Raw genomic sequence first — 24798 nt, 5'->3', positions numbered from 1 at the left:
CAGTTAATATGTCCCAACTGCAATTGTGGATTAACGGGAGGAGACGGGGGAAAGTATAGGAGGAAGGTGGACGGTGGCAGGGTCGTAATCCAGGTAGTTTCTCTCTACAAATAAATGCGCGCTTTTCTTTAGGCAGAGAGCTTTATATATTTGCTTATATTGCTCTCCCTTTTTTCCTTCATGGTGGGGTGCGGTCCCGTTGGGTTCGACCCTCCCCTTTACCACTTTTTATGGTATCGTCCATAAATCACACACTTCATTTGGAATGGATTCTTCCGCGCGAGCATCCCCCTCTTGCTTGTTTGCGTGGCTGCTAGATCATGCAAAGTCGCCGCCCCTTCGCTCGCGCGATGGTATATCCCGCAAAGCGTTAAAAAGAAGGGGCGAGGCGCAGAAGAGGACTTTCAGATTCCTTCAGGGAGGAGAAGAAGAAGAGGCTGAAGGGGCTGTTTTTCCTCTGGCGTGAGGATAAAAGGTGTCAGGAATGGGCGATGGAAGCGGTTAATTCCTAGGCAGGGAACCAGAGGGTGAGAATGGAAAGGGAAACGGTAGAGCGATGGCTACCCGCCACGTCTTGGCTGCTGTTTTTCAGTCTCCATAGACTTAAATTTTGCATCCTTGAACTGTGTGTGTCAAAGTTTGCTCATTGATGGTACAGGGTCTCCCCCCCCCCAATTTCTTGATTTTTGTACCAGCTTTGCCTTGTCTCAAAATTACTCTGCAATGCCTCACCTCTCAACTTCAAACCTTAGTCCTAGTACACTGTTGATTCCATATCTCTCTCATATTGTGATTGTGTTAACATGTACTGTACCTATTAGGTGTTTGTTTGTACGAACTGTTATCGATTTATGCTGTGTAATTAGCTTTGAAACTCAGAAAGGTGAACTATAAATACAATAAATAAATATACCTGCTTGTGTTGCTGCCATACTTGTTGCCTAGAGGCTGGCCTTCATTTATTTGATTTCTAACCTGCTTTCCCCCCCTCAGGGTCCTCGAGTAGTTCGCAGTATTAAAAAAAAAAAGATTTTATCCCCGCCCCTGCCCAGTTCACAATTACCACAATTACCTTATAACTTATAAACCACACATCTGAACCTTGAGACATTATTCCTAAACAGACTTGAATTTTACACAAAGGGAAAAAATGCTCCAAATTAGACTTTCAAATCTACAATATGTGTTTTATAGCAGAGACAGTGATAGATCTGAAGTAACGTGGAGCATGGACCATATTGTTGCTGCAGTGGTTCATCTGCAGGCCCTCCATCTCTCTCCATTATTTGGCACAAAGTTGGAACCTTGTTCATTTGTAGTGGATAAGAGAATAAGAGGCTTATAGCGCAATCCTAGGAAGAGTTAGTTTGGTCTAAGTCCACTGAAATCAATGGGCTTAAACTGGAGTATCCCTCCTTAGGAGCGCACTGTAAATCTCTGGGGAAATGATTCCTGTTTGAATGTCTTGGTACCAAATGAAAATGGTCTCTAAAATAAGTGCCATCCCTGTTTTGGTAAAGCTTTTGGGGAGTAAGCAAATGTCACAAATACAAAATATAGATGTTTGTGTCAGGCACGGTCCCTGAAAGCCAGAGAAACCTCATCTTGTGCACTTTGTTGGGATGTGAGAGCAGAAAACGTCTCACTGCACTGCTGCAGGGTTGAGTGACTTACACCAAAATAACCCAAGTACATAAAAATATGCATATGCCATTAACATTCGCACATTTATGTATGTGCCAAAATGAACTCAACATGTTCAAGTATGTAGCAAAGTAATGCAGACGCACTTACACTGTGCACCAATATAAATTCAAGATGTATTGATGTACTGAATGGTTTCTTTTGTTACTTTTCTTAACCTGTGAGGAATGCGCCTCTATGTAAAATCTGTTCCCGAGAATCAGTGACTTGAATCCCAGATTAACTATGGGAAAGCCCTTTGCCTTAAGGTATATTCACTTAATCATAAACATTTCCTTGTATGGCAAGAAAATGCACACATTTCTGAGTAATTAATCCATTGATACTGCTCTGTCTGATGAAGCTGTTACATTTGGGGAAAACAGTTGTACTTTTCTCTTTTAAAGTAGAATTTTGGGAACAGTAGACTTCAGATAGGCCCTGCACTAGTAAACTGTATCTAGACCCTAACTGGTTTAAGGAAATCTGACCACAAAAGCAGGCTTTGATGCACGCACCCCTTTCTGGATCAGATCTGGATGAGAAATTATAGCAAATACTGTCCTGAGCTCCTTGGAGAAAGGGCGGAATAAAAATGCAATAGATAGTGTGTATCTGAATGTGAATGCCTACTATGCGTATTGTATTGTTTTCAGTAGGAATCACTCAATCATGTCTTATATGCTAAGAGGTAGTAACTACCTTGAACTTTATGGAAGAGCAGGGTACAAATTTTTTAATAAAATATTGTTCATAAAATAAATACAATAAATGTTTGTTTCTCTTCATTTTATCATGCGCTTTTCCAATGTGACTGCACATGGGCGAAATCAACAGCAGCCTGTACACGGGATTTCTCTGTGGTGGCCCTTACCCTGTGGAATGGCCTGCCTGAGGAGGTCAGGAGAGCCCCCACTCTCCTGGCTTTCGGCAAATGATGCAAAACCAAATTATTCAAAAAGGCTTTTTACTCAGATGGGAGGGCAGTATTATAGGGATGGGGTCTCAGATGCTTCGCTAATGAGTTAGGGACCATAGACTTCACCACTATGTTGCCTTACATATTATCTGTTGCTTATATACTACCTGTGCTTCATGTTGTCTAATGTCAACCCTAGAAATGATTATGTTCTATTTCAGCAATTCTTCAACTCTGTATTGGATCCTTGCTAATGCTATGTCTTTGTAAACTGTGTTCTATGGCATTGTCTATGGAAATGTCCTTGACACTGTATGGAAATGTCTCTGTTACTGATTGTACTAATCTCACACTATGTAATCCGCCTTGAGTCTCAGTGAGAAAGGCAGACTATAAATGATATACATATATACATAAAATTGGATTTGGGCATAGGTCCATGCCTGAAATACATTTGTGTTTTGCTCAGTATTTTCAGAATACCCTCATTTCCCATGTGCATGTAACATGGAAGGATATCTTTCAGTAGGGATAACAGCTTTTTGTCTTTACCCTCCCCCACAAGAACCCTCCAAAGTTGGGATAATATGATACCAAATAAAAAAAAGTTTACTGCAGTACAGAAAAAGGGGAGCACCGCATGTCTGCAGGTAAAAAATGCTTAGAGTTTTAAAAAAGCATTGCTTAAGCTTTAGGAGAAGGATAAAAGTAAAATAAGTTGATAAAATAACATTCCAAATCCTTAGGTACTGTTCAGCTTTAGGTTTGTTTACTCTAAGGGACCCACAGTGAAACTGACTAAGTATTACCCAGGCATTGAGTGTTTGAGCGCCTAAAAATTCTGCTGGTGCTCAAACAAATTTATAGGCTTTTTGTAAGGCATTGAGCTGGGGAATCTTGTTAGTGTTTGCTGTCATAAAAACAAGTAAGGCTACTTGGGAGCTATGGAGTGGAGAAGTAGACACTTGTCAAAAAGGAGCCAGTGTGGCATAGAACTAAGCTTGGACCTAGAAGAGCTGGGTTCAAATCCCCGATATCTCAGCCTAATTTCTTTCAAGAGTTGAGCTGGAAAGAAGGTGATTAGAGAGATGGGGGTTGGGAATGTTATGAAGCTCAGCGCTAGTGATCTGTTAAGCAGTTTCCATTAGGAGCTTATGACATTCATTTAATCATGTTAAAAGAGGCAAACAAAAGCAGCAGACATACTTGTCTTGGGCGGGAGGTTTGCAATTTTCCGGTGGCCAAATGTTGCAGGCTGAGAGCTGGGGAAACGTGACATCTCTAGAACAGGAAAGATATGTATTTATTTGCTGTATTTACACCTGCTAACTAACCAATGGTTCTTGATGCAGCTTACAGCATATTTAAAATAATATAATCTAAAACAGCAAACAGAACAAACTCAAAACAGAAACATATAGACAGATTACAAAAATTATTACGAACAAAAAATAATACAACTCAGCTTGCAGGTTTCCAGAACTCTTCATCAGGCTGGATGTTCAAACACAAAACCTGGCGGAGGATTGGGGACAGGATGGGGTGGGTCTTGAAGGCCAACTCCAGTTTCCAGTTTTCTCCAGTTTCTTAAACTGGAGAAAATTAACTAGAGTTTTTGCTGTAAAATCTTTGAACTGTGTTTACGATTAAGGGATTAATTAGGCCACATTGAACTGAAAGTAAATCAATGACCATTGTTAAAAAATCTCTTTGAAGAAACAACTTTTGCTTCTTTCTGTTTTTGCTTTCTAGAGTAGTCAAATGTGGACAGTATTCATATGACCAAAGATGGCATCCTATTTAGCACAAGAAGTTCAGCTTGCTAAAAGACATGAAGAAATGTAAGTACTTATTTCAAAATATAGACTGAGAAAATAAAGATAGCTAATAACTGGAAATGTCTTCCCAGAGCTTACATTTATACCATTTTGTGATATGATTTGACATACTTAGAATAACTGGGCAGTTTATTTTGAGTGAAAGACTTCTGCAATCTATTCAGACACTTCAGAACAATATAATTTCCCAACTAAATTAAATGGAAGTTTTGATATTACAAAGCTGTTTCCTTCCATCAAAGACTATGAAGATGTGACCTCTAGGGGGAGCTGTGCTGCTGATACTGTTCAAAAGAAATGCTAAACGAACTCCTATTACCATAGTAGGATATCCTGGTAAAATTGCAGGTACAGCTCAGTATTTGGTTTCTGTCTTCCTAAATTCAAGCTACAGCCTTGTTTCAATGCAGTGATTCTCTTCATATTGAATTTAAAATCTCAAGGTAAACATCATAAAAAGCGTATATTAATAACAATTGTATATGTGTGTGTGTGTGTGTGTGTGTGTGTGTATGGATGGAATTATAAGATTTGCTAATTTTAAATTGATTGCAAAATGGAGGTCTGTATTTTTAAATGCACTCTATTGAGAAAATAGATTCATTTGAAATGTGGTGCTGGAGGAGAATTTTGCAGATACCATGGACAGCCAAAAAGACCAGTAAGTGGGTACTAGATCAAATCAAGCCTGAATTCTCCCTAGAAGCTAAAATGACAAAGCTGAGGCTATCTTACTTTCTCACATCATGAGAAAACAAGATTCTCTGGAAAAGTCAATAATGCTAGGAAACGTGAAAGGCAGTAGGAAAAGAGGAAGACCTGAAACGAGATGGCTCAACTCAATAAAAGAAGCCACGTCCTCCAGTTTGCAGGATCTGAGTGAGTCTGTTAATGATAGGACATTCTGGAGGTCTTTCATTCATAGATTCATAGGGTCGCCATAGGGCAGAGGCAACTTGATGGCACATCATACACACGCTATTGGGTCAAAGAATCTTCATATCATTGTTTTCTTTATTATATGTGGAAAAGTTTAGTAACCCTTACTAATGTGGAAGAATTCCTGTATAAAGAACAATTTTACCCCTGTAAACATGCAGCTTCATGGTGCTTCAATGACTGAAAAGGAAGGGATTATTAGCAGTATTTAGACGTGGGTAAAATGGAAATTGTTGTAAGGTTAGGATACAGAAATCCTAATCCCAGTGCCTTTGAATACATGGTGGTTTCTGTATATTACTTGTATATACTAGATGGGAGGTCATCTACTGTTGCTAATCCTAGGAATTTTATAAAGCAATTTCTTTATAACAGCAATGCCAGCTGCCACATTTTGGACCAATTGACCGATTTGGACTAATTCTGGAACATTTTCAAAGGCAGCCCCACATAGAGCGCTTTACAGTAATCTAACTTGAATGTGATTGGAGCATGGGTCACTGCAGCTAGATCACACTTTCTGAGGACTAGCCATAGCTGTCATATCATCCACAACTGATAAAAAGCACTATGTGCTATGGAGAAAACCTGAGCATCCAGCAGCACTTCCAAGCTACAAACCTGTTCCTTCAGGGGGAGTGTACTCCCTTCTCTAGGACAGAGGGATTGTGACTTCACAATCCCTAAGCAGTTTCTTTTTTGACTGACAGCACCGCCAGTCTTTTCTGGATTGAACTTCCGTTTATTGGCTTATGATGGTGTCCCTGGGTCTGACCTGTGGACACAGCACCACCATTTTAAAGACAAGTTGTTTGGGCAGTTAAAAGGGAAGGGGGACAAGAGCACCCCTTCCCGCTGGACTGTGGGCTTGTTCAGGATCATGCCTCCCAGCATTTTTAAATCCTCTCATTAGGCTTTGAAATGGCAACTACATCCATGAGTCTGACCTGGTGATGTTGTCGTGTCTGGTTCAGCTTTTAGCCCCCTCATTAGGGTTTCCACAGACCCATCTGACTCAGCTGTTAAGTAGAATAGAGCTGGGAATCATCCACATACAGTGACACTGTACTCCAAATCACTGGACAGTCTTTCCCAGCAGTTTCATGTAGATATTAAACATCATGAGGAACAAGAGAGAACCCTGTGGGACCCCTCACATAAATGCCACGCTGCCAAGTAGGAATCCCCCAGCACCACCTTCTGGAATTGGTCAATCATGTAAGAGCAGAACCACCAAAATGTGGTTCCTTTTCAGTAGTGGTGCCTTGGCCTTTGGAATGCTTTCCTCCATGATCCTCCTGGTGCCTACCATGCTGTCCTTTACGTGCCAAGCTAAATATTCTTTATCACTTAGTCTTCTAACGAAAAAGTTCAATCTTTTAAAGCTGTCATTATGTTCTTACAGATTGAGAACTGTTCTATGAAGATTCTTTTAAGCTGCTGAATGTTGTTTTATGCTGTTTTATGCCGTCCTCTTTTTATGACTTGTTAATTATTGATAATTTTAATACTGTTGTTTTTATGCTTTTATTGTATTATTTTCATTTGTGAGCCATGTTGAGCAGGTCTCTGGAGAGGCAGCATATACATTTTCTAAATCCATCCTCAAAAAGAGTCCAGTAGCACCTTTAAGACTAACCAATTTTATTGTAGCATAAGCTTTCGAGAATCAAGTTCTCTTCGTCAGATGCATGGTACAGAAACTGGTCAAATATAGAAGAGGAGGGGGGAGGAGGGGAGGAGAGAGAAGATGCAGTTAGGGGGGAGAGAGAGGGATGTAACCAAAACATTGCTTTGCTAGTAAATGTAAACATCTCCTCTTGGTATGGAGATTAATTGGCTTGTGTGAGGCTTCAAAGGAGTTTGCCGTGTTGGTTTGTTGCAGCAAAACAACCACACCATCCAATTCCAATGTAGTATAAGCCTTCGATAACCACAGCTCTCCCCGTCAGATGCATCTGACAAAGAGAACTGAGGTCCCCGGAAGCCCACGCCAGGTGCCACTGGGCTCCCCCAGACCCCGCCTCTGTAAAGGAAATCTGTTACCTGTGATAATGTGATAACCATTCATAGTCCCTATCCAATTCAGCAGCCTCCCATTGGATTTTGTTTTTGAAAGGTTTCTGTTGAACTACAGTGACCTTTAAGTCTTTGATGGAATGTCCTGGTAGATTGAAGTGTTCTCCCACTGGTTTCTGAATGTTTCCATTTCTAATGTCAGATTTGTGTCCATTTATTCTTTTGCGTAGAGGTTGGCTGGTTTGTCCAATGTACAGAGCAGAAGGACATTGTTGGCACATGAGGGCATATATCAGATTGGAGGATGAGCAGCTGTAAGAGCCAGAGACAGTGTAGTTGATGCCATTGGGTCCTGTAATTGTATTCCCTGGGTAGATATAGGGGCAGAGCTGGCATCTGGATTTGTTGCAGGGCCTGGTACCTGTGCTGGTGACTCTGCTAGCCGATTCATGATTGTGAGTGAGAAGTCGTTTAAGGTTGGGGGGCTGTCTGTAGGCAAGGAAAGGTCTTCCACCCAGGGCTTCTGAGAGAGAGGTATCATTTTCCAGGATGGGTTGTAGCTCACTGATGATACGTTGGTAACAGATTTCCTTTACAGAGGCGGGGTCTGGGGGAGCCCAGTGGCACCTGGCGTGGGCTTCCGGGGACCTCAGTTCTCTTTGTCAGATGCATCTGACGGGGAGAGCTGTGGTTATCGAAGGCTTATACTACATTGGAATTGGATGGTGTGGTTGTTTTGCTGCTACAAACCAACACGGCAAACTCCTTTGAAGCCTCACACAAGCCAATTAATCTCCATACCAAGAGGAGATGTTTACATTTACTAGCAAAGCAATGTTTTGGTTACATCCCTCTCCCCCCCCCCTAACTGCATCTTCTCTCTCCTCCCCTCCTCCCCCCCTCCTCTTCTATATTTGACCAGTTTCTGTACCATGCATCTGACGAAGAGAACTTGATTCTCGAAAGCTTATGCTACAATAAAATTGGTTAGTCTTAAAGGTGCTACTGGACTCTTTTTGATTTTGCTACCACAGACTAACACGGCTAACTCCTCTGCATCTAAATCCATCCTGTTGTAACTCTGGGTTCTTCCCTAAACCACCGTCAATAATTTGTAATAGTTCCCCTCTTCCTTCTTCTGTTTGTATTTGTATATGTTTTTGCCAACTCTGGGTAACAATTTATGCAACTGAAGAATGAGCTCAAACTGGCTTATGCCACAACTATACTCTTTGTTGTTCGGCTGCAGCAGAGTAACACAGCTACTCCTTTGGAATTTGTCATCATTCCTGCTGTTATTTTTACAGTTCAGTTAATCAAACTTGTAGAAGCACAATGTGCGGTAATCAAGCTTATTTAGACCCTTCTGAAAGCAAAACTTGTTTTTGCCTTAAAAGAAAGCATTTAGTCAAAGTACACAAGAGAGAATCTATGAAAAGGGCTGTGTTGCAACTTTGCCCAGCTATTGTTAAGCTAGATACAGGCAATTGAGTACACAGTTACCATAATTTAAGATCCATTTTTTACATATGATTTCTTTCTAAAATTCAAATTTGACTCCCTATCAAATTGGAAGTATCTGTTTGATTTCTGTTCCTGCATGTGACAGAAGATGTGGTTATTCAGTTAGTACAGCTAGTGGACAGAAGATAGGGTTGGTAACCTAGAACCCATTTTTACTTGTTAAATCTTGTTGGACACTTTGATACATCTGATTCAGCCATTCAAATAAGCAGAGCATTGGATGTCAAATAGCAGGCAATTAAGAGTCCTGCAGGATCATCCCTGTTTGGTGTTGTGGTTAGGAGTGGTGGGACTCTAATCTGGAGAGTCGGTTTTAATTCCCCATTCCTCCACTTGAAGCCAGCTGAATGACTTGGGTCAGTCACAGCTCTCTCAGAGCTCTCTCAGCACCACTTACGTCACAGGGTGATTGTCATGAGGATAATAGTAACACACTTTGTAATCTGCTCTGAGTGTGGCATTAAGTTGTCCTGAAGAGGGGGGCATATAAATCAAACATTTGTATTATTATCTAATCTAGAATCCTGTTTCCCAGTAGTGGCCAACCGAACACTTACAGGAAACCCATTAGCAAAACATGAATGCAACAGCCCTTTCCAGTTGTTTGTCCCCTGCAGCTAATAGAGATACTGCCTCTGAACATGGAGATTCCATTTAGCTGTCATGACAGATAGCTGTTGATAGACCTGTCCTCTATGAATTTGTCTAATCCAAGGATCCCCAGTGTGATGCCTGTAGGCACCATGGCACCCAACTACACCTTTTCTGGTGTTTTTAGAAAGTGAGTGAGGCCAGGTGGTCCTTTTACCCAGAAAGACTTCTGATTGGCCACTGGAGATTTGATTGGCTGTGCAGATTTTTTAAAATGTCATCATAGCACAAGGCTCTTCATTGTATGACTGAAGGTCAGCTGCGGCAGTCACTTTGTGACTGGCTCTGCCTCTTGTGGCTGTAGCCATTGCATGTCAGCCATTTTGTGACTGTGCCCTCCACACAGTTTCAGAATTCTGAAGGTGCCCGCAGGCTCAAAAGGTTGGGAACCATGGTCTAATCCTTTTAACCACATCTAAGCCATTACTATATCTTGTGGAAGCAAGTTCCATACTATTTATTCATTCTGTGAAGAAGTACTTCCTTTTGTCTGTCTTGAACATTTTGTCAGTCAGTATAAGAAAAAAAGTTATCCAGTTCTTCCATGCTTTTCATAATTCTATCAGTTATTCTCACCCTCTCTGATTTCTTTCTCCATCTCAAGGTTGCCAGCAAAGCTGTGGTCCAGAAGATGAGAACATATACTCAGTGTTATTTTTGGTTCTGATATTTCCCCTTACAGTTATTATGTGGGAGGGCATGCATCTCTTTTCTCATTTATTGAACTCTTGCTCTGTAAAGTAACTCCATTACCAGTACACCCTTCCCCAATATTATTATTGCTTATATTTATGGATTCATACACTTCCACAAGGGTGCATATACTCACTATATTGATATACTCACTATATCTGTGTTATCTTTTTGTACCAAGAACTCCAGTACCCCCGTCTTATCTTAAAAGGTTTTGACATTACTACATAAATACCTATGCATTGCTTCTCTCTCCAAATGTCTATTTTTGTACAAATTTCCCTATGATTGTTGTTGTGGGTTTTCCGGGCTGTATTGCCGTGGTCTTGGCATTGTAGTTCCTGACGTTTCGCCAGCAGCTGTGGCTGGCATCTTCAGATCTCACTGAGAGATCTCTGTCTTTTGGTGCTATACCTCTGAAGATGCCAGCCACAGCTGCTGGCGAAACGTCAGGAACTACAATGCCAAGACCACGGCAATACAGCCCGGAAAACCCACAACAACCATGGTTCTCCGGCCGTGAAAGCCTTCGACAATTCCCTATGATTCTTTGTTCCCATAAATTGGAGCCAGTAGTTTCTGAACGCTTTTTGCAGAGTACTGCCCTATCCCAGCACTGAGGATCCAGAACATTTACACGAAGGGGTGAGTCTTGAGCTGTGTGGTATGTATCCAGCTCATGTTTGCTTTCCCCAACGAGTATGATCCTTTTGATCGTTGGTGCCAACAGACTGGTTTCTTTTTGTTTCAGTGGAGCTTGGGCCAAAGAAGTTGCTCATTGTCTAAGTGTCACTCCTCCTGATGCTAGTACTTCATCCACATAGCCTAGTGCCCCTAGCTGATTCTTTGAATGCAACTGGAAGCATTTCTATAAATGCTGTGTGGAAGGTCCTAGACTTCAACATCTTACTAGCAACCTACATTTAGTTTCCAGAATCTCATGGGATATATTTCCCAATGTTATAAATGCCAGTGCATACCACAACCATGACCTCCTCCTTGTGTTTGCTGGCAGCCATCTAAATAGCACTTGATGTCCACATTTTCACACCAGGCAGGCAAGTTATGTTCAACCTTCATGCCTGTCACAAACCTATTTCTCTGTGTTCCTAATTACCAAATCTCTTATTGCTGGTTGCTGTGTGGGAGATTGTCTTGAAGAACAAACACATCAACTGGTAGAAGAAAAACCCAGCCTCCAGGAAGCTTTTGATGTAAAGCTTATTATCAGTCTTTAACCTTATTTTCAGAATCTGTGAAGAACCTTATTGTACTCTTGGACCTAACGATGAGATCTTGGGGAAACCTGGTAGAACAAAGAGAAGGTCTGAAAAGGCCACTTCTTGCAGGAACCAACATATTGATTATTTACAGATCCTGATTGCCAAGAAGAAAAACAAATATGCTTTATAATTTGTGTTATTTCAACAGATACATGAAATTAGGGTTAGGTATGTGACAGCCTTCCCTCTGACTATGGTGTCACTTTTGTTCAGAATCCTATACATTAAATAATAGACCTTAGTTAATCCATATAGTAAATAACTTAGATTACTAACTCTGCCTTCCAACCTGAGGTGTTCAGTGCTTGGTGACTCATTTGACAGAGACTGCTTGTTGTACAACTTGGTGGTTACTTTCTCTATGGGAGCACAGCAATGAAGGGACATCCTGTGCTTTCTTTCCTCCTTCAATTCACCCACGCTATATGCAACATAATTAGTGGGAAATTGAGTGAGGGTAAAAGGTTTTTGTTTTTCTGGCTGTTGCGCAAAAGAATAGTCTGCCCACTTATCAGAATGTTTCCCTTTTGTAGACTGTCTCAGAGATCAGTGTTGCTTCAGCAGATGGAGAATCATCTAGGAGACAGAGAGGCTGAGAAGACATGGCAAATGCAAGAAGCTGATTCTGCTCATAAAAGAAATGTAGTACTTTTAAATGTAAGTTTTGGTGTCTATCAATCAGTAACCATATAGTAAAATCTTGGAAGAAGAGAAGTTTATTTAACCTTGGGATGTGATAAGCTGTTCTTCATGTTTCATATGACAGCAACGATGGTAGAGGTTCTTAGAAACATGAGAATTGTTTTGTAGGATCAGATGGGTTGTCAGAGTAGTTCTTAAACACCATCTTCCATAATGATGTCCATTTAAAGTGCATGATGGAGATAGCCATTCCCTAATGTTTGTCCTCTAGATTCTGATGTTGAGGGTCCATTTCAGGAATAAGGTCTAATAACCGTTCATAGCCTTTCTCTGTGTGCTACTGTAAAATCTCAGATGAAACCTTAGACTCACTGGTCATGAAAATTTTCGGACCCTCAGCAAATGCCACATAATACAATGTGTAAGGCAATATGCCACACAGGGCATCTTTTTGGCTTTTCATCCATATTTTTGGATTGTCTGAACTTTGAGCATATTATTAACAACATCTGCTGTAGGTACTTTAGTCAGCTATTCACAGGTAGCAGGTGACTAAGTTTGTTGCTGGCTAATGAGTATGCTTAGGTTCCAAGTCAAACTCTGCTCCATTTCAAGATCTCAGCAGTTCTGAGGTTCAGGGTATAAATGAATATGTTTGAACTCTCTCTTACTGTAACATCCAAGAACTTCTGATGTATTTTTAGTTAGAATAACTGCATGTAGGGAGAGCCACAGGAGGATTCACAGCTCCTATTGAAAATGTTAAAGACAATAACATTGTTCATCTATACTAATCTTGTAAAGCACAATAAAGCCTGTGAGGTGCATAATAATTAATACCAGTCCAGAATGTGGAAGAATAATTTCTGTGTTCTTGACTCTGGCTTGCAGAGATAAAGGATAATTTCTAGAGTCCCGTTTGTGTTACATTGAGGCAATCTGGTATCAGTCTCTACCTCAAACACTTGCCAACTTGTGTGTATGAGATCTGATCTGTATATTTCTACTAGCAAAAAGCTTCACATTAAGATGAAGGTATGCATGGAGGAAGGGCTTGTAAATTGCAAAGCTTCCATGCACTGGCAGACATAATGGGCTGGATTCAGCCTAAATAGGCAGTTTCACTTATTCCCTGTTCCTGCCCCCCTGCCCAAATATATTTCCTCAGGGTACTTATTCCTCAGGAGCAGCTTTTTGTGGCGATCAGAGGACTGCAGTGTGAGAGAGGAGGCGAAAGGTTCCATTCTGTTGGTGAAAAATGTAGGCTAGATAAACCCAATGTCCCCCTCCCTCCACTGTGGCAGGATCCATCTCCATCTAGTGTAAGGGGATGGGTGACCAGATTTTGCTGTCACTAAAGTGCTCTCCTCAGGTTCAGTACTTTTAATTGAATTGCAGCCTTTCCCTTATGTAAGAAAAAAATCAGAAGGTACACTCAGAAGCATCACTGGGATGGAACTTAACCTGTTCATTACCCCTGTTGTTCCCAGCTGCAGAGGATCAAGCCTGTTCTTCAGTTGACATTGCCCCATTCTAGTTTCTTTTTATCCGTTCAGAAAGTAATGAAACTTTGAGACAGTAGTATGAAACATTGGAGCTGGCTTTTATAGATACAAATGGAAGCTTGAAAGCCTGCGTTCTGGTTCTGGGAGCCTTTGGGCAGCAAAGATGGAGTCTAGATTGATAGTTTCAAAAGAGGTAGATGCCATCTTGTATCTCTTACAGTAAGTCTTTTGCCTGGTAGCAATGATTTTAGCTTGCAATGTCTGAAGCACTTAGCGGCAAGGTGCAGAAGTACTGGGAGTCAGCTCGAGGCTACTGAGACTTAACTATCCACCCTCCTACAGTGCACTCTGTAAAGATTAAGCAGTCCTTTGGGCACTTCTACAGTCCTTCCAAACACAATGCTTGGAGTTCGTGATGTTTCTTTCACACCTGCTCCCCATTCAGTCAAAGATTAGCTCCACAAATTTTATGACAAACGACTTCTCTATTTATTTATTTATTTATTTATTTATTTATTTATTTATTTATTTATTTATTTATTTTCGATTTTTATTCCCCAAGAGGGAGCCAAGACAATAGAAATCTTTCCATCTCTATTGTTTCAGGCTTGTTCTACTGTCTCTAAGGAAACCATGTCCAGTTAGATGATTCTTTGCTTTAGGCAAGCGTAAATATAAGATTTCCCTTTACTATAAAGGGTCTTTTTTCTATTTTGACAAGTTTGGGTTTTTTTCACAAATAAGAGGCATTCTTGTCAGCCGCTTGTAGTTCACCATATATTTGCTAGCCACTATGCTTCTGTTGGATCAAGTGTCTTTCCCGACTCTGTATTTTACGTTATATGTCTCCCCTTCCTTCTCTATTGCTTAAAAAATAACGCTGTTTTAACTATTCCACAAATGCATATACAGATACATTTACAGCTGTGCCTTAAAGTACATTCACCTTGTTGCTTTGCTCTTTCATGTTGTGGTGTCGTGTTTTGTGACAGTGTGTCTTTGTTTTATTTTTCTAGAGACATCCCTGGGGCAGTATAGTCTCAAAGAGTGGGGATGTGTCACCTCTTTCTTTGAAAAATGGGAAATTACTTCCCTTTAATTGCTTTGTTCTAAACATGTTATGACAGATCACCCACTCATCCACTCTGCTCTTTTTGGAGCTGAGGGTTCTGTAACCTTTTTGTGCACATTTCAGTTGAGTGCATATGAAATTATTCTGTCTGGAGCTGAAAGGGAAATTTGCACATGATGGGACTCCTAGTTCTTCGCAAGAACTGGCATTTGGATACATTTTGATGGAATGAGCAGTTCAGAACTTGGAGGAGTCCCAATATGATTTAAAAGAAACAATTGAAGAATGAAGGTAAAGTTGTTTGGTTTGGTGGTGAAGGCGGCTGTTTCTGCTTGAACCACATCTTGTATTGAATTAGGCTAACTTGATTCAATACATTGGTTCCAGGATTGTAGTAGTTTCATAAAAGCATTGCAAAGCAGTGATCTCTTAACTATGTGCTTCTAGTATATCAAGAATAAGTTTCTTGCCCTTATCCTATTTCCTATTCCAGATGACACATTACAGGTAGTTCAGAGGAGGAAATGAAGGCCATTTTAAAAAGTAAACACCAACAATAACATAGTAATAACAACAATGACAACATTCAATTTATATACCACCCTTCAGGACAACTTAACGCCCACTCAGAGCAGTTTACAGAGTATGTTGTTATTATCCCCACAGCAACAATCAACCTGTGAGATGGGTGGAACTGAGAGAGCTCCTAGAAGCTGTGACTGACCCAAGGTCACCCAGCTGGCTTCAAGTGGAGGAGTGGGGAATCAAACCTAGTTCTCCAGATTAGAGTCCCACACCCTTAATCACTACACCAAACTGGCTATCTCTCTTGCTGTGTGAATAGAAGGTAAACTACGCATATTCTATACTCTACAACAGTATAGATGGGACAAATTTAATCTTTCTTTTCGATACCAAGATAACATTTTCAAAATTTATTTTACATATCCATAGTTCATATCAGCTATCAGTTGTACAGGGTATGACAATTGTGCATCTAAAATAATAGCTTGCAGTGAAGTAACAGACTACCTTAATCCTAGAGGAGAAATGCTTATCCAAATTATCCAAAGTATTTTCCGTCTACTATCGCATTCCTTTGAATAATTTACCAAAGTGTCAGAAATGTTAGAACAGTCGCGGAAGAAATAAAAGCATATGTATGACCATCAAAACAAATTGTCTGGCAGAAAAAGCAGCATTAGTAAGTTTAGATATATTAATTTTATTCTGGCTTTAACAGACATGCAGAACTACAGATGCTTTCTGATAACAAAATAAAACAGGAATGAGATCCATGCAGAATACTATATTAGAACCTTGAAAATAAGGTTCAGATTTATGTGCCAACTTTAGAAAATTGTTCCCGATATCAGGCATTGTACATTTCACAGTTACCATGTGGAGAGTTGTTGATTTGGCTTTCTCAGAAACACACCGATGCCATGATGAGGTGTTGTTGTATTTGCCTGCATTTAAATGAAATTGAAAAAACTGTTTCAGATATGTTTTAGCTATGAAAAGAGTTACTATTCCTTCCATGCTTACAACTGAAATGAGAAATGGCTGAAACACAAATATTCAGACTTGGCTAATTATACAAAGGATAATATTAAAAGACTGGAATAAATCTCATTACTTGAAATTTAAGGATGTTTACAGCATAATCTTGTGAAATTCCAGGTGAGTTCAGTGGGATGTATTTCCAGGCAGGAATTCCAGATAACTATGCAGAAGGTCATGTTATTAATGTAGCATTTATTTTCATGCAGATGTAATTGTTTTGTTTTTTCTTGAGTACTCTTACAGGAGATATTATTGGGTTAAAATTCCAATAATGGTAGAACACTTATCAAGACAATTTGATTGGATCCACCTTCAGTCAGCAAGTATACCATGGCTGCTACAAAGAGGAATAAGTATCGGCAGTCAGCACACTTTTAGAAACTGAGACATTGTCAAAGATGTTCTCAAACTTGCCATGTAGCAATCTTGCAGTAAAGCAGAGAAGGAAAGTATCATTGACAAAACTTGTGGTATCTGTAGAACTCTACAAGATTCAGCAAACCCCTTTTCTTTTAAACCGCAAAGTACGCTACTTCTTTCTAACGTTGAGTATACTTAAGTATCTGTAGACTTAGGTGTGTAATTTATAACTGCAATATACCTCTCTAGTCTTTTCAGCTCCTCATACTTCTCATCTTAAAGTAGAAGTATTTTTTAGGTATTGCAGGGATGTTTATTTGTCACTCTGTTCCTTTACTCTTTTCAGAGATATCCTTAAAACATATAAGACATAGTGTTTGACATTGTGGTAGCCAAAAATTGCTTTTAATGTGACAAAGGTGTCTGAACTGCAAACCGTTCAAAAACGAATTGCAAAAAGCGAACCTTGTCGCCAAGCCTTAAAGGAAAAAACCCAAAGACCTGATCGCCTCTAGCAACCAGTGGGCATGCAGAGGTGCCATCTAGTCTTTCTGTGGCATCGGTTTTTTTCTCCTAAAGCATGTTTCATCTTCCAGCAACAATTTCTGTCAGTGCCTGTCATTCAGTCAGAATTATGGATGACAATAGACTTCAAAATATGCTGTAAGTGGAGAGGAGCAACAAAAAGACACATTTGGTATGTAGGTCATGCCAAAGTACCCTCCTCTATTAAAAAGAACACTATTTTCTCTTTCCCCCAAAGTACTTTATTTTTTGATCACCAGAAATGTCCTGTTGCAAAATGAAAATAAATGATAGTCTTGTCCTGGAGAAATGTCCATAGGGTTATGCTAGAGGAAGAAGAGTCCTGCATTATGATTATGCTGGTGTGCCTTTATGAAAAACCTTTGGATTGAATAGAATTTTAGGTCATTATGACAACTGAGTTCTTTGGGCCAGGGCAGATATGTTTTGGAAGAGTTGTAGGAGTCTGTGTGTCATGGTACATCTGCTCTGTCATTTAAAACTTTGGAGTTGTTAGTCTGACATTGTGAACCAGCATTTTTTTTAATAGAGATCAGGAACTGTCTTATGCAGCTATAAATGCATTCATGTGGGAAGAAGGAAAAGTTGGATTTTTCTCTGACCCAGCAGTTTAACAATCATTCCAATGGTCACTTCTGTTCATTGTCTGTACATTTCATCCAGATTCCTGAAGCCTACTTTGTACTCCAGTGGCTTTTATTTCAGAGAATACTCCAGCTGCCTACTCTATTCATTGTGAATGTCCTGACTTTTTGGCCCTGTTGCTACAAGATCCCTGTTCTTCTAAGCCGCCATGGTTTGGGACTTGTGGAAAGCCCCTTTGGGGAATTTCCTTTTAAAAAAACTTAATTTTTTAAAATGCCTTAGTCTTCACACTCACTTTCTGCTCTCGACACTGCCATCTGCTATCCTCTCTTCTTCCATCTCTGTTCTGCATTGGCTCCTTCACACCCCACTCCCACGCCCCTTCCCATCTCTCTTAATTTGCCCAAAAGGCCTGCGCTTGATCTCTTTAATGTTTGTATATGAAACTAAGCCCACAAAAGGAGGGGGGTGTCGCAGCTTTATGGAGGCTTTTTCCCCCTCAAATTGAGTCTAGTTCTCTGTGAACCCAACACATGGAAAGTGGAAGCCCATGTGCAAATTTCCTAAGAAAAGCTAATAGAGGTGAGTTTTTATGAGAGTTTGAATGTCTGGTGAACAGCTTGCTGCCTCTCTACATCTTTGTGCACATGTTATGCATGCATATTAGCAAGTCATCTTTGTCTTGAGCAGTGAAGAGCTTCCACAAAATTGCTTTCTTTCTTTGTAGCTTCATTTACTTTGTAGCTTTCTTTCAGAAAGGATATTGGCTTTGTCACATGTGCACAGCAAATGCTTTCACTCTGGATTGTGAATCATCTTAACTGTGAATTACCCCGAGTGCATCAAGTTGAAATCATACAGTTAAGGCTCTCGAGGAGAGTTCCTCTGCAGTAAAAACAACTCTCTCACACCCTGGAGATGTTTGTCAGGGTACAGCTGATTCATTTAAAATCTCCATCCTATTGACCTTATTCCTCGAAGTTATTTCCTCAAGGATTTTATCTTGCAAAGTGAATATGGATAACTGTACCTGTGAGATTCAGATGCTTCCTGGGTGGTAGTTTATCAGGTATAACAATCTCACCTTGCATTGAGGCTTCTATTATCATGATGATTCCAGGAATAAGGGGCATTTCACACATTTCATGTAAGCGAAACCAAGTTGTCCTCTTGACAGGGAACCACAGAAGTCCCAGATCCCTGAAGAGGGTATCTTAAGATACGTGTGTATGTAAAGGTAGGGGTTGCATTCATGCATTAAGTTTGAATATATAAAAAATAGTTTAGGTATACATCTAAAAATGTGATGTATGAAGTGGGCTATAATTGAATCAGATTAGAGGAGAATGCAAGCTGAAATGCAGGCTGTTGGGTCATAACTGGAAAAAGAAACTAGATTAGTGGCTTTACTAATTAGGAGTCACTCAATGATAAAAAAAGAAATAAAGTGACCCATGCACTTGATCTTGAGACTTCAAAGCTAGCTAATGAAAGATCACCATGAACACACCGAGAGTAGAGTCTCTTTCCAGTCACCCTACAGATGCAAAGAGACTGCTCGTTTGAGTAGTTTCTGAAGCTTGACACCTAAAGATCATAGCCAGAAAAGGGCATTGGATGCCTTTTTTTTGGCCGATATGCCAACTACAGCTATTCTTTGAAAGGCATGATTGTGCCATGCTGATTTATGATCGGATCACATCCAGGTTAGATTACTGTAATTTGCTTATTTGAGTCTGTGCCTGAAAACTGTCTAGAAACTTGTCCAAAATATGGCAGCCGTGCTGCTGTCAGGGGCCGAATACATGGGTTGTACCACCCCAGTACTGATAGACCTGCCCTGACATTTTCTGGGCACAAGAGCAGTTCTCCCACATGAAGCTGAGCAGTGAGCAGTGACAAGGAAATTGTTTGGGTAGAACTTGTAGGCCAGAGCAGGCAATTGAACTGGAAGAAGCAGGGGTCGAGAGAATATGATGTGTGGCTAACCATCTAACACCTCAGTAAGCACTAAGACTGTTTTGTTCAGACAAGCATTTGTAATCAAGAGTTGATTTTGACATTTTTAGAGAAGGTATTACTTTCCATGAGACCTTGTGGACAGTGAAGTTACAAATATAGATACAGAAGGGACAAAGGTACTGGCCTTGATGCAAAATAATAGTTTAAATGCAATGCTGGCATAAGAAATGCTTAAGATATTGTACTGGCAGTCCATCCATTCCTATTCAATGCATCAGCAGGTCTTTGTTGAGCCATCAAACCCAGCTGATTGGGTTAGATGCCTTGGCTCCCCCCCCCTTCCTTTTTTTAAAAAAAATAAACCCACCTTTTGCCTTGTTTAATTCTCTCCTCCCGCAACCTCATTCTCAGCTGAAGTGAGGTCTGTGTAGCTGCATTTGCTTCCCTTCATCCTTTCTTACATTTCCTTCTCTCCTTCCTCTGTGCTCTCCCTTTCCTGCCAGACTGTAGATGGTACGTAAATTGGAGCAGAGGCCTGTCTTTATGCCTTTTTTTAAATAAGGCAACATGTACTTTGATGTCACTTGTAAGTGGCTGACAACATGTATGGCTAGACAAACGTTTTTGGCTTTCATGCCAAAAAATAAGAGAGAGAGAGTGTTCTGAAGGTATCATTTTTAAAAGGTTCTTTTGGTATGTGTGTTAAAGGATATAGAAGCAGCAGGAAAAAAACTACAAGCAAGAGAGCACTTACTTCCACACCCTAATACTGTTAATCTTGAGGTAAATTTTTCTTTTCATCTGTTTTAACATAAATATTTATATTCTCAATATTAATAATAAATGGCAATATTCTTTAAAATGCAAAGCCTGCTCGGTCCTAGTTCTTTGTAGCAGCTTCTGCTCATTTTAGGGCCGTTTATTAGACCACCTATGTTAAAATGAATGCTGCAATAAAGAGCATCTAACTTTGCTTTAGGTGGATGTTAAATTCCAGTCATACCAACAATTTCCATTTTTGATATGTTGTACATTGTCATCATCATCATCATCAGATTTTAGAATGTACATAGAGTTGAGTGAGAGATTTGAAGTTGCTTTTTAGACATGTTTGCTTCATGTTTTTCTTAATGCTGATTTTTAAAAAAAAAATTGTAAGGCCTTGGATCCCTTGGTAAATTTCTGGTAATGGAAGGGGATCCACTACCTATACTTTTCTCTCACTGCAGATGCCCGATTCACCCCTCATGCTGTTCTAGAGGGTCCTCTGTCCCTTAGGAACAGCATTTTGGGGAGCATTTCGTGTTGTGGCAGACGGGACAGTGAAGAAGTCCCATTTTGCTGATGGAAAATCCCTTCCATTAGTGGAGATTTACCATGGAATCCAAGACAATGGTGCTAGAGTATTTGGAGGCTGTTTTTCTTTTTGGTTTAGTCTTGTGCGTGAGTCATCTTTGGGACTGTACTTACCACACTCCCTTATAGACACTGTAAAGGAACACTAGCAGCATCATATGAACATAGAAGTTGGAGGCTGCAGGTGGAGAGGGAAACCCACTTTCCATACGATACTTTCCCCCAGTCATTTGCCCCTTAACTCTTTTTTATTGCAGTGGAAAAGATGTCCTCACTCCCTCAGAGTAGATATGAAGGGAATTGTTTAAACTACTCAAAATGTATCAACTTTATGTAGTCTGTGGGTTGGATCCAATCTTCCACAAACTGCAGGATCTCACAAATGTCGGTATTCCCCACTTTTTCCAATTCCCCCCTCCTTCCCAAAAAAGCTGCTGCTGACGGTTGGGGCACCTTGAATAAAATGCCATATGGCGCAAGGAGCTCTCATTTTTATTTGTTTATTTATTTACTACATATCTATCCCTTTCTCCAAGAAGTTCCAGGTGGCTTATGTGGGTCTCTCCCCTTCGTTTTTTCTTCACAGCAACCAGGCTCAAATTTAGCTGGTGAGTGAATTTCATGGAAAAGTGGTGACTTGAACTTGGGTCTTCCAGGTTATGTCACATTGGGAATTGGGAGAAATTACCCATATTTCACTCACATATGATCTGCCTTGTACATTTAGTGACCAAAGGATCAAATAGATTAAAACAAAACAAATTACCACAGCTACCATAGAAGAGAGCAGATTTGAACCTTTGATTGATAAGCATTGGAGACTGTCCAGAGGTCCTCATATTCACTTGCCTGAGGGATGGTGATGAATCCCAGTCCTCTTCCCAAGTTTGGAACAGAGGGATTGGGGGGTAAGGAATCATCCCCGTAGTCACTCTGTACTTTTCAGGCACTCAGAGTGCCTTGTGACTGCAAAGATGATCCTCTGCCCCCAAATGAAGTCATCTTGAGTTCCATGGTGAAAGAGGCAGGATATGAATAAAGCTGCATCACTCGCCTGCCTATCCTTACAACCCTCTTCCCCTCCACAGCTCCAAACACAGCAGTACGTGGATGAGCTCCAGCTTCCTTTCCAAGCTGTGGAGGAAAGGGAAGGAGGGAGTGATCCCTGATCACTCCTTGATTGGAGGCACACACCTCCCTCATTGGGAGAGGAGTGGAGGGTTACCAACAGCAGCAAAAATGTGTGGATTTCTGGAAAGACGTGGGTTTTGGCTGCAATGTTATTTTTACCATGCATTTCCCCCCACATTTTACATAGAAAACAATAGTCTGTTTAGTACATTTAAAATTCTTTCTGAAACTATTTGAACCTGATCACTTCCAAATCCTTTGAATTAATACAGTTCATTAATGTATTTTTGTAAATGCCAAACCATTTTTAGTCCCCAAATAATTAAAATGATCTTACACAAGGATCTAAATGTTAGTAACCTAGGGAATGATTCTGTGGTTCAAAGAAGTATAACTCCTGTGTAACTAAATGAAACCATTCTAAAGTTCAAGGATTACTATTCTAATACATTATTCACCACAAGAGGGCACATCCAATCATTGCAAATTTACTGTAAGAGTTGAAATCCTTCCAGCCTCCATTATGTTGTATAATTGAGGGATTTGAGATTTAGCACCAGAGTAGTTTGGCCTTTTCTAAATTACTTCACACTGAAATAAGCTTTAATGCACATTGTATGTTTGGATTGTTTGTGGTAAACATTGTAGATTGCATTGTAAAGCAAAGTTAAATTGTTTTTACCTTTTCCAGACTCTTTACTGGGCGAAAATAGAAGAATCCATTCCCAAGTGGGAGCCGTTTTTTCTAGGAAGAACTCAAGCTCCTGTTGGTGTTAGAAAAGTCAAGCAACAAAGCAGAACATAAGACCCCCCAAAAGGATTGGCTCCAGGATAAACAGGGAACAAAAACCTTAGTTCATTGTTAGGGATGTATTGAAGCTTCCAAACACTGGAACATTAAGTTGCAATGTAATAATGCTTTTATGTAAGCACCATCAGTTTTAAATCTAAATGAAGAATTCTTCATAAAGACAAGTGTTTAGAGGCAATGAATCAGAGTATCATGTTACAACTGGGGAGATCCAGGTTCAAATCCTCACCCACATACAAGTTTTCTAGGTGACCCTGGACCAGTCACACATTCAGTACTTCACATGGTCATTGTGAGGATAAAAGAAAGAAAGGGAGAACTGTGTATGTCATCCTGAGCTCCTTGGAGCAAGGCTGGTAGATGGCCTCTACGAGAAAATATCAAACACGGATGGCACACTGCAATATAGAAACTGACCTGTTAAACTGAATGTTCCAAATAAGAAGGAATGCTATGTATTTCTCATCCTTCTCTCACAGAGGAATGTCTTTTGCCAATACAAGTGGAATCAGATTTATCTGCCTGGTTGTTTGCATCATGAAAAGAATTGCCTTGGTGCGTATATCATTTATACCACATTCAGGAGCTGAATGAAGCCGGAAGCTGAATGACATAGCTGAACTAGAAAAGCATTGTATTTGCACGTTCCCTTGTAAGTTGACCATGACCCCTCTTTCCCAGTCATTTATATAATAATAGAGTTATGATTATAATTAAAGGGTCAAGATCTGTACTCCATTTACACTTAATCTCGATACAGACTTTTGTACTGTGAAGCAAACATCTTGGAATCACAAGTGGTAGCAGGTGGGAGTTGTGGAGGTTGTCAGAGTTAAGGTGCAAAGGAAGGAATGGGTTTCATTTTCATAGTAGATTAGAGGCTTAATAGGTTGTTATGCTGTTGAACAATGGAATCATATGCATGGCCAAATGACACTGCTGTTGACTCAGTTGCACCAGTGGTACTTCAGAGGTTTTACATGTACGTTTGAAGAATAGTAAATTAGGACAGGGACTTATAACTCTGCCTGGGGTATAGTGACCTTCACCCACTGCAGACATACTCCAATACTGTCAGTGGCATGGCATCAGTAGTAATTCAGCTGTGTTCATTTGTTATGTGGTGCTGTTCTTTTAACACCAGTAGCATGTGAACATGCTGTGCTCTCTTGTACTGCTGTAATAGCTATGATTTGTTGCAAGACAGCTCAGGTTTTATCTCATCTAAAGAAGAGGTAAAATAAAAATGCTTTTCGTCATCTATATTACCTCTGTCTGCCTCGTTCTGTGTTCCTCCACACATGCAAGTCAATGTTACATCATGCCATTTTTTCTTAAGTGTAATTTTTTTCTGTTTATGGTGACCAAACAGTTGTAATTGGATCAGCCCAGTGAAATGAAAGTCTACCAAAAGAGCATTTCTGACTCTTAGAAATCCAATCCAGTCTGTAAGGTGGGCATCATAGATGTCCTGTATAGATGTCCTCTTAGACCTATGCACATTATTTATTCTTTTGAAGTACAAAGGCATGCATCATTCTATAGTTCTTAGCTTGGCTGCTCATTTATCTTCATCAACTAATGAGTAAATATAAGTGAGACATTCCTAAAAGCAGTGCTAGTTGGTGTGTCTTTTAGGTTGTTTGTTTGTTTGTTTGTTTGTTTGTTTAGGATTTCTTCTGTTTTAATTTGTTTCAGATGGCTTTGTTTTAC

At 40.1% G+C, this 24798-nt stretch overlaps 1 protein-coding gene across 3 annotated transcripts; it reads left to right on the top strand.

The window, feature by feature from the left end:
- On the top strand, positions 1-24335 carry CEP15 (centrosomal protein 15). 3 transcript variants are annotated; one of them, XM_054977790.1, is made up of 5 exons: positions 1-93; positions 4355-4443; positions 12083-12206; positions 20496-20570; positions 22966-24335. In XM_054977790.1, exons 2-5 carry the CDS (start codon positions 4391-4393, stop codon positions 23077-23079), a joined length of 366 nt encoding a protein of 121 aa, XP_054833765.1. In that variant the 5' UTR covers positions 1-93; positions 4355-4390; the 3' UTR covers positions 23080-24335. The 3 variants fall into 3 exon arrangements, with proteins under 3 accessions (XP_054833765.1, XP_054833767.1, XP_054833766.1); XM_054977792.1 differs by lacking the exon at positions 1-93 and adding an exon at positions 351-475; XM_054977791.1 differs by lacking the exon at positions 1-93 and adding an exon at positions 351-527.
- The last annotated feature ends 463 nt before the right edge of the window (positions 24336-24798 follow it).

The sequence above is a fragment of the Eublepharis macularius genome, chromosome 4, assembly GCF_028583425.1.
Source record: "Eublepharis macularius isolate TG4126 chromosome 4, MPM_Emac_v1.0, whole genome shotgun sequence".
Classification (NCBI taxonomy): domain Eukaryota; kingdom Metazoa; phylum Chordata; class Lepidosauria; order Squamata; family Eublepharidae; genus Eublepharis; species Eublepharis macularius.
The sequence above is the reverse complement of the archived record's forward strand: the minus strand, read 5'-3'. Positions and strand labels throughout refer to the sequence as shown.

What these genes read in the sequence shown, in the direction of transcription:
- CEP15 (XM_054977790.1), top strand. Translation starts at nt 4,391, where the DNA reads ATGGCATCCTATTTAGCACAAGAAGTTCAGCTTGCTAAAAGACATGAA. An exon ending in GAAATGTAGTACTTTTAAAT is followed by an intron (nt 12,207 to 20,495) that starts GTAAGTTTTGGT and finishes TGTGTGTTAAAG; the next exon opens with GATATAGAAGCAGCAGGAAA. An exon ending in CTAATACTGTTAATCTTGAG is followed by an intron (nt 20,571 to 22,965) that starts GTAAATTTTTCT and finishes TACCTTTTCCAG; the next exon opens with ACTCTTTACTGGGCGAAAAT.